Genomic DNA, 10,448 nt, shown 5'->3' on the forward strand with positions numbered 1-10,448 from the left:
ACCTCCCGCCTGGATTACTCCAACGCACTCCTCGCCGGTCTCCCCACCTCCACCATTCACAAGATCCAGCTCATTCAGAATTCTGCTGCCCATCTACTGACCCGGACCAAACTCCGTACCCACATCTCACCAGTTCTGGCCCAGGCTCCACTGGCTCCCCATCAACGAATCGATCGATTTCAAGATCCTCTCACACTCGTGTTCAAATCCCTTCACTCTCTGGCACCTCCCAACCTCTCTGAGCTCCTCACTCCCCAATCCACCACCCGGCACCTCCGCTCGACTGGCACCGGCCTCCTGCTCGTCCCTCACACCCTCAGCTCCACCATCGGAGGTCGCGTGTTCAGCCACTGTGTCCCGAAACTATGAAACACTCTCCCTCAATGCTTCCGCCTTGCCTCCTCTCCCCTCTTTCAAGTCCCGCCTGAAAACGTTCCTGTTCGACTGTGCTTACGCCCCCCCCCACTCCCCCCACGTCCTCCCCCCGGCTCGGAGTCAGGCTCTGCCACTGTTAAGCGCTCTGAGGCGCACTATATAAGTGCAAGTTCTTGTTGTCTTGTTGAGCGCCCCCCCCCCCTTTTTTCACTTTGAGCGACAAGTTATTAGGAGTTTACAGTATTTTACGCCCTGTCAGCCCACTGAGGACTCCTAGCAGTCTCCAACTCCAAGAGGAATTTTTTTTTGTCGCAAGTAAGCATCTGGGCTACTTTAGGTCGATTATTTTATCAAACGTGAACTCTGCTGAATAAACAGATTCCGTGTTCAATTACAAGCGTTGGACATAGCTGCAAAGCTGACGGGCATTTCATACTTCTGTCCTTGGCTGGTTTCTGCTGGCTGTCAGCCCCCTCTCTTCTACCTCCCCCCCACCCCCTCCCACACACCCCTCGCCACACCAATACCAAACAGTTTCAGCTCAAGGGCTCCTAAGATCAAAGCTAGAAGCTTAACCATTTACGTTCTGGTCTCCAAGCCTCTTATGGAATGAGTAATAATATATAATAATAATAGCAACAATAATCCCTGCATTTGATGTCGTGCCTTACCACGTCACCAAAGAGCTTCGCAGAGTACACTGTAGAGGGAATTAACTGTGTATTTCGTGGGTGAAAAGTGGTAGCCAATTGTGCAAGCAGTGTCTCACAAACAGCAGCGCAGTGAGTGACCAATCTTATTTGGGGGCCAGGACACCGGGAGAGAGAAATTCCCTTTTCTTTTCAAATAGCGCCGCAAGATCTTGAACATCCACCTGAACAGGCGCAGACGGGACCTCGGTGTAAAGTCTCATCCGAAGGAAGGCACCTCCGACAATCCAATGCACCCCCAGGGCTGCACTGGAGCGTCAGCTGAGACTGTGCGATTCCAAGTCCCGACTCGAGAGCGAAACCCACTGCTCATGAAACGCAAAGTCACTACACGTCAGAGTACATCCCGCGAAGCGCTTTGGGACGTATCAGCGACGTGATGCATCAAATGCAAGGATTTATTAACGCTATCATCCTTTTGTGATATTTTTTTACGGAATAATAGAATGAACCACCAGATGGCAGTGCATCCCTCGGGTATGTAGTTACTTCCATTCCAAACATCCGTGACAGCCATTTCTTTAAAAAGATTGAGCCGGGTAATTTTTATTTTGTAAATTTCGGTCCCCGTTTCTGGATCGAGGTTTTTTTTTCTGTTGGTTGTTTTTTTTTCCCCAATCGCTGGTCTGTTGAGGAGATTGGGAATGGGGGGTGGGGGGTGTGTGGAGGAGAGGGTTTGGGGAGGGGGTGACAGAGAGAGAGAGAGAGAGAGAGAAGATGCATAGCTGGTTAGAGCTAGAGTTCGTTCTGTAAATAATAATAATAATAATAATAATCCTTGCATTTGATATAGCGCTTTTCACGTCGGGAGGACGTCCCAAAGCGCTTCACAGAACACACTGTAAAGTGAATTGACTGTATATTTGTGGGCGAACGCGGCAGCCAATTGCGCACAGCAATGTCCCACAAACAGTCGTAGATTGAAAATGACCAATTTAATTATTGTTTTTTTTTTTTTGGAGGGATTATTATTAGGCGTGTGGAGTAAGGAAACTTGCCCAAGGTTTCGCCCTTTGCCTGGAATTGAACTCAGGTCTCTCACTTGCAAAGCGAGTGCTCTAACCACTGAGCTACAGGACTCCAGGATATCAATCCAGTCTACCTCTCCGATTCGATCTGATCTTCTGATCTGCTTACCGCCCCCTCTGGTTTCAGTTGGCTCCAGTCTCCTGTTTTTGTCCCTCGTTACCCTCCTCTCCAGCATCGGTGGCTGCGCCTTCAGCCACTACGTCCCGAAACTCGGTGTCAGACTCCGCCAGTATCAAGCGCTCCGGGATTCTACACTGCTTCAAGGGCGCTGTATAAATGCAAGTTGTTGTTGTTAACGAAAGGCCCTGAGGCCTCAAGGTTTAGGGTTCAACCCAATCTTAATACCACAAGTCTTACCCTAGAACATAAGAACATAAGTAATGCTAGACGAAAAACGACCAAGGTCCATCTCGTTCGCCTTCCACTTTCCTGGCGGTCGCGGGCACATATGTCCCGAACTACCTATGTACTGTATCCCATAATGTTATTTCCTAAAAGAAAACCATCTAATCTATGTTTGAAAGAATCAACACTTCCTGCTTCAACCATCTCCCTAGGGAGCCTGTTCTTCCTCCATAGGTTCACTATTCGCTCACTGAAATAGTGTTTGGGTAGATTTGTTCTGAATTTAACCCCCCCCTTCAATCACAGGTAAATCTTACCCTGGAACATAAGAACGTGCCCTCTGGTTTTACTATTCTGGACAAGTTGAAACAGCCTGTCCTGATCTATATTGTCTCCCCACTTTAGAATCTTAAAGGCAGCGATCATGTCGCCTCTCAATCCAGCGTGAAGATGCCCAATTTACTTAGTCGCTCCTCATAGTCCAGTCCCTCTATTCCTTCATTCATTTTGATTGCCCTCCTCTGTATCGTCTCGATTTCTCCAATATCCTTTTTGTACTGCGGTGACCAGAACTGTACACAGTACTCCAAGTATAGTCTCATCAATGATTGATTCAATGGTAAGATTACCCCACTATTTCGGCTTCCTATCGATCTTTCGATACATCCCAACATCTGGTTTGCTTTACTCACTGCCGCAGAGCATTGTTGGGAGGGCTTCAATTTATTGTCAGTCAGGCCCCAACCCCCCACCCTCCCCACGAGGCGTACATTGAGACGTCTCAAAGCGCTTCACAGAATATACTGTGAAGTGGATCGACTGTGTGCTTCGTGGGCGAAACACGGCGGCCAAATTGCGCACAGCAGCGTCGCACAACCAGCCTTGGAGTGCGCGACCGACCGATTTGATTTGGGGGATTGTCGGCCAGGACAACCGGATGAGAGAAACCCCCTTCTCTTTTCGAATAGCGCCGCGGGACCTTTAACGTCCACCTGAACAGGCGCAGACGGGACCTCGGTTTTAACTTCTTATCTGAAGGACGGACCGCACCTCCCACATTGGAGCACATCCCCAGCATTAGGATGTCAACTTAGACTATGTGTTTCCAAATCCCGTCTTGAGTCTTGAACCCTCAACCTTCTGGCTCGGAGGCGAGAGCGCTACCACTGCACCAGGCTGACACTCGATGTTCTCCTCAACGCTTTTCGCCAGCAACAGCCTCGACCAGCGCAAACTCACACAAAACTAAACAGATCTGATTCAGCTCTTTTCAGCCGAGGGGCGGCTGAGTTTAGCTATGGACTCGGTAATTCCAATCAATTCCGACCCCCCCCACTGAATCCTTCTCTCTCTCTCTCTCTCTCTCTCTCTCGTGAACTCGCCAATTGATATTATACAAGGCAAATTACAATACGATGCAAATTTGCATTTATATAGCGTCTTTCACATCAGGAAGACATCCCAAGGCGCTGTTCTGTACCGTTTGTCCTGAGATGGGGTTGGTGGGGGGCGAGGAGGGAGGGGGTGGGGGGGTGGTAAAGATGGCTGAAGGTCAATGAAAAAGGTCTGGGGATTATCGAGTTGAGTAGATGGATTCCCTGCCTCAGTGACTTCAAAGAAGTGAGGGAAGGGGTGAGGTGAAGGGACTCCAGGAGGAGTTCCAGAGAGTGGGGAGCAGGAAAGCTGAAAAGATAGTGAGTCGATGTGGTGGTGGGAACAGGCCATCGAGCTGAAGGAGCGGATCAATTGGTTTGAAGAGTTCGCAGAGGTAGGGTGTTGCAAGACCAACACCGTATTGGAGGGATTTAAAGGTTAACCATTACCTATGGGTTTCAAACAACGAGTGCTCTAACCACTGAGCTACAGGACTTAGTTATTATTCTAATAACTAAGTCCTGTAGCTCAGTGGTTAGAGCACTCGCTTTGCAAGCGAGACACCTGGGTTCAATTCCAGGCAGAGTGAAACCTCGGGCAAGTTTCCTTACTCCACACGCCTGATGATAATCCCTCCAAAACAAAACAATAATAAATTGGTCATTTTCAATCCACGACTGTTTGTGGGACATTGCTGTGCGCAATTGGCTGCCGCGTTTCACCCACAAATATACGGTCAATTCACTTTACAGTCTATTCTGTGAAGCGCTTTGAGACGTCGAGAAGATGTGAAAAAGCGCGATATCAAATGCAAGGATTACTATTTTTATTATAACTCAGCGGTTAGAGCACTCGCCTCGCAAGCGAGAGGACCCGGGTTTGATACCCGGTAGGGTGAAATGTTGGTCAAGTTTCCTTACTCCACATGCTTCTGTTTACCGAGCAGTAAGTAGGGACCCAGTTGTTAGACGATTGGCGGGTGGGTCGCTATTCCGGGGGTAATAATTCCTTAAAAAAAATTGGTCTCTTAATCCACGACTGTTTGTGGGACGTTGCTGTGCGCCATTGGCTGCCACGTTCCTCCCACAAAATATACAGTCAATTCACTTTTTAGTATAATCTGTGAAGCGCTTTGAGACGTCCCGAAGACGTGATAAGGCGCTGTATCAAATGCAAGGATTATTATTATTATTAATGTGTTTGATATGTGTTTCGCAACTCAAGAGCGCTTCACAGGATTTGCTATGGAGACTGTATAGTTATGTACGCGAACCCAGCAACCAATTTGCCTACATTGAATCAGCAGTTTTATTTGGGGGTTTGTTGGCCAGGAATAGGAGAGAGAGAAACTCCCTTCCCTTTTCTAACACTATCGTGGTCTCAATAACGTCCACCCGAGCAGGCAGACGGGACCTCGGTTTAACGTCTCTCCAAAAGCATTGCATTGGAGCGTCAGCCTTGACTCAGGTTAAATGAGGAGTTCTGTAGCATAGTGGTTGGTGCTTTCACCTTACAAGTGAGAGGACCCGGCTGGGGCGAAACCTTAGACGGGTTTCCTTACCCCACACGCCTCTGTTTACTTAGCAGTAAGTAGGAACCCAGTTGTTATAATAATAATAATAATCCTTGCATTTGATATAGCGCTTTTCACATCTTCTCGACATCTCAAAGCGCTTCACAGAATAGACTGTACAGTGAATTGACCGTATATTTGTGGGTGAAACGCGACAGCCAATTGTGCACAGCAATGTCCCACAAACAGTCGTGGATTGAAAATGACCAATTTATTATTGTTTTTGTTTTTGGAGGGATTATTATTAGGCTCTGTGTGGAGTAAGGAAACTTGCCCAAGGTTTCGCCCTCTGCCTGGAATTGAACCCAGGTGTCTCGCTTGCAAAGCGAGTGCTCTAACCGCTGAGCTACAAGGACTCCAAAAAAGTTGTTAGCCGATTGGCGGATCGCTTTCTGGATCTAATAATCCCTTCAAAATAATAAATAAATTAAATAATAATAATAATAATTTGGTCACTCAACCCACGACTATTTGTGGGACACCGCTGTGCGCAATTGGCTGCTGGGTCTGGCCCACAAAACCCACAGCCAAACCCCTGTACAGTATATTCTGAGAAGCGCTTTGAGAGGTCTCGAAGACGTTCTAAGGCGCAGTATCAAAATGCGAGGATTATGATTATTGTATGTAAAGCGCTTTGAGACGTCGCGACGATGCGATAAACTGCAATATCAATGCGAGGATTATTAGAATTAATATTATCCGAAAGAACCTCAATGGAGCATCAGCCAAGGCCGTGAGGTCAAATGACAAAGCGACTGGACATTGGAAGCAAAACTGTTCAGTCGGGGGGTGGGGGCGGCTTACGCTAGTTAGTGAGCCGGGCTGACGGCTAAACTAGTGTGAAGAAAGTGTGACCCAGTGATTTGCGAATCCTCCCACGGACGGGGAAAGTGAAAAAAAATCCTATTAAACTCTTGCAAGAAAAAGATTCCAATTCAATGCAGTGCCAAAGGCAATCAAAACCAGGTCAAGCACTACGCCTGCTCTCAAACTGGAAACATAAAACAGAATTGTAGAAATTGTCAGCGCAGGAGGAGACCCCCATTTACCTCTTCCCTCCCTTCATCCCTCCCTCTCCCCCTCCGTTCCTCCTTCCCTCCCTCCGTTCCTCTCTGGCTCTCCCTCCCTTGCTCTGAGACTATCGCTTTCCCTCACTTCCTCTCTGTTCCCGGCTTGGAGTCATTGTTAAGACGATAGCATGGACGCTATATAACCACAACAAAATTACATTTCTATAACGCCTTTCACGTCGGGAGGATGTCCTAAGACGCTGAACTATTAGCGTTTCAGACCCAAGTTGGGGGTCGGGATCGGGGAGGGTGGAGGGGCAAGGGGGGAAAGCACGGTCGAAGAGGAGGGTCTTGAGATGGGTCTTCAAGGAGGCAAGCGAGGGGGCGAGGCAGAGAGACTGTAGGGTGGAGTTCCAGAGGGTGGGGGCAGAAGGCCCGTCCACCAATGGTGGGGCGGACTTGGCGGGGGATATGAAGCAGGCCGGAGCCCGCTGAGCGGTGGTAGTGAGTGGGATGGTAGCGGGTTAGGAGATTACAGAGGTGGGGAAGGGGGTGGGCGCAAGGCCATGGAGGGCTTTGAAGGTGAGGACCAGGATCTTTAACTGTATCCTCTGTGTGATGGGAAGACAGTGGAGTCGGGCGAGGATGGGGTTGATAGGGTCTCGGAGCCTGATGCGGGAGAGGACATGGACTGCAGAGTTCTTGGTAATCTGCATCTTACGGAGGGAAGAGTTGGGGAGGCCGACAAGCAGGGTGTTTGCGTAGTCGAGCCTGGTTGTTATGAATGCGTGTGTGAGTGTCTTGGTGGCCTGCGGTGCGAAACAGTGGGCAGAGTCGAACGATGCTGCGGAGGTGGGGAAAGGCAAAAGCGGGTATAATTGGAAGTTGTTGTCGTTTTACTTGTTAGGACAGGAATATCAAGGGATACAGGGCAAGGGTGGGTGGTAGGGCTTGAGGTCCAGATCAGCCATGATCTTATAGAATGGCGGAACAGGCTCGAGGAGCTGAATGGCCCACTCCTGTTTCTATGTTTCTACTAGTGCTCTCTCTCTCTCTTTCTCTCTCTCTCTCACCTACACACACACACACTATATTCTATCTCATTTGCCTCCACTCATCGGCTTAGCGCTGTGGATCTCTTTGCGACAATGTGCTCCACAAAGCTTGGGAGCTCATGTTGTCATCAGAACAATCATGGGGAAGCTGCAGCCGCAAAGCCTGAGGACACTTCATTCTCACCCATTGCCATTGGGAAGCAGCAGGGTCTTCAGCCTCGCGAGCGAGTCCGTCGAGATTTCCCGGCTCACGTTCGGACTGAAATTCCAACCCCTTCCACGTCTTTTCTTGCCGCCACTTTTAGAATCACATTAAATCGCATTAGAATCACATTCTCACTGCTCGGAGTCCCAATATTGGTTCGATGAAGAAGCCTCCTTTCGCCCATTCGATCTCATCCTGTGGAGTCCTGCAGTGTCGAGAGGACCCTGGTTCGATTCCCGAGCCGGGCAAAACCTTAGACAAGTTTTCCTTACTCCGCACGCCTCTGTTTACCTAGCAGGAGCCCGTTGTTAGTCGATTGCTGGATCACTTTCCGGGGGTAAAAATCCGTATAAAAAAAATAATAATTTGGTCACTCATTCCACGACTGTTTGTAGGACACTGCTGTACGCAATTAGCTGCCACGTTTTGCCCACAAAATACGCAGTCAATTTGCTTTACAGTTCTGTGAAGTGTTTTGAAACGTCTCAACGAAGTGATAAGGCGCTATATCAAATGCATCATAGGGTCTAGGTAGTCCCCCCCCCCCCACTCATATCATGGTGAACAGAGCTGTGCGGTTATAGGTGGGTTCAAGCCCCACATCAGGACTTTGAGTTCAAAGTCCTCCGCGTGGGGCTTCAACCCACGACCTTGAGGCTAAAAAGGCCGGCTTCAAAGTTAAGATTCGCCAAACTCCGAAACGACTGTGAAATCAGCCGTAAATAGAGCAAATCGGGCGCCCGGTGGGAATTCTCTCCCTCCGGAATTTGTCCTCAAGCATCTCGAGGAGCTTTCCAAGGTCCTTGAGAGATATTAAAACGATCGATTGGTTAATAAGGTCTCGGAGCTGTGTCACAGTTTAAAAAAAAAAGATTGTTAATTCTAATAATAATAACGCTTGCATTTGACCCAGCGCCTTATCACCGCGTCGAGACGTCTCAAAAGGCTTCACGGAATATACGGCAAAAGTGAATTGAATATACGGTAAATTATTTCGTGGGCGAAATTCAGATACGAGTCAACGGCTGCTCGCAGCTGGTTCCTCTAACACTCGGGATCACCCTCGTTGCTCTCCTATCCATATAATAGGGTTGTAGGGAACCTCACGAGTTGCCAGGGCTGTTCGTTTTTACTTCTGGGTAGCAAATCTTTACTCAACGCAGCGAAGTGGATGCCGTGCCAACGGTTTCTCGCGAGCTCTGAAAACGTTTCCTGAATAGGGACCCGGGTGGAATTTCTACCCACTTTTTTTTTTTTCTTTTCTCTGCTCCGGAAAAAAAAGAGAGCGCAGCCAAAAATATTGGAAGAGTAATCCCACCTGCGCTGGTGTGAGACTCTCTATTCCCAGCATCTGTCTTCTTCCAATTTCTCTGACAGAAATAACCAATTTGAGGCTAATTGGTGGTAAATTATAGACAGCTTTGTGCCGTCAGTCAGTTTCCCGTTAGAAACTGGGTTGAGACACGGTTGGTTAAGTTGCAAGATAGAATCTCTCTGAAGACTCGACTCCCCGCGATGGGCGACGGCGCCTCGTACCGTCTCAAAGCCCTCCAAAGGGTGTTAATTTCTCTCAAGTGTAGCGACTGTGTGTTTTAGGGTTGGTGCGGGGGGGGAGATGGGGGGGGGGGTGGGTTCTCCTATGGAAATACCCAGTCACCGCACTTCACAGTAAAACCCCGCGAAGCGCTTTTGAGAAGTATCAAACGCAAGGTTAATTAATACGGTTAACTCCTGATAACTCGTCGCTCCACGGGAGAAGGGCTCGGTGATGAGTTATCAGGAGTAAGGTGTAACGAGTGTGTGTGGCTGTGGTTGACAGGATAGGCTGTAAGGTGTGGTGACTGTGTGCGGTGGCGATTGACAGGAAGACTGGAAAGCGTTGTGACCGTGTGCGGTGGCGAATGGTGGCAGTAAGGTGTAGTGACTGTGTGTGGTGCTGATTGACAGGATGTTCTGTGAGGCGTAGTGACTGTGTGTGTGGTGGTGATTGACAGGATGTTCTGTGAGGCGTAGTGACTGTGTGTGGTGCTGATTGACAGGATGCACTGTGAAGTGTAGTGACTGTGTGTGTGGTGGCGATTGATGGGATGCACTGTGAGGTGTGGTGACTGTGTGTGTGGTGGCGATTGACAGGATGCACTGTGAGGTGTAGTGACTGTGTGTGTGGTGGCGAATGACAGGATGCACTGTGAGGTGTAGTGACTGTGTGTGTGGTGGCGATGACAGGATGCATGAGGTGTAGTGACTGTGTGCGGTGGCGATAATTATCACACTGTGTATTTGTTGCAGACGCAGCGGTGGCTTCCAAGGGCGAAGGGGAGGAGTTTGACATCGACCTGGACGCCCCAGAGACAGAGAAGGCTGCCGTCGCCATACAGTCCCAGTTCAGAAAATTCCAGAAGAAGAAGCAGCAGGATCCGTCCTAGGCATCCGAGGGGAAGCCGGGCAGCCAACGCAACGCGCAATTGGCCGACGACCCAACGTAGCGCTCCACGGACGGTGCATGTTCCTCGAACCCTTCCTGTATCAAACAAAGTGAACGCGTGGCGTGTATTTGAGCGATTAAACCCCCTCCCTCCCTCCCTCTCCCTCCTCTCCTCCCTCCCTCCTCCTTCCTTCCTTCCCTCCCTCCCTCCCTCCCTCCACTCAGCTCCACTCCATTCCCCTCCCCAGCCCCCCCCTCCCCTTCCGTGTCTCCTGTCACTGCTAGACGACCTGACTCATCTGCAACCCACTCCCCGTGACTGGTATTTAAATAAAGCCCGCAGTGTA

The 10,448-nt window shown here is 49.3% G+C and overlaps 1 protein-coding gene across 1 annotated transcript; it reads left to right on the forward strand.

Annotated features, from left to right (window-relative positions):
* Nucleotides 1–4,161: 4,161 nt before the first annotated feature.
* Nucleotides 4,162–10,263, forward strand: pcp4b (Purkinje cell protein 4b). Its single transcript, XM_007906687.2, has 2 exons — nt 4,162–4,227; nt 9,962–10,263. Exons 1-2 carry the CDS (start codon nt 4,162–4,164, stop codon nt 10,100–10,102), a joined length of 207 nt encoding a protein of 68 aa, XP_007904878.2. The 3' UTR covers nt 10,103–10,263.
* The last annotated feature ends 185 nt before the right edge of the window (nt 10,264–10,448 follow it).

This window comes from Callorhinchus milii, unplaced genomic scaffold (genome assembly GCF_018977255.1).
Source record: "Callorhinchus milii isolate IMCB2004 unplaced genomic scaffold, IMCB_Cmil_1.0 Scaffold4, whole genome shotgun sequence".
Lineage (NCBI taxonomy): Eukaryota > Metazoa > Chordata > Chondrichthyes > Chimaeriformes > Callorhinchidae > Callorhinchus > Callorhinchus milii.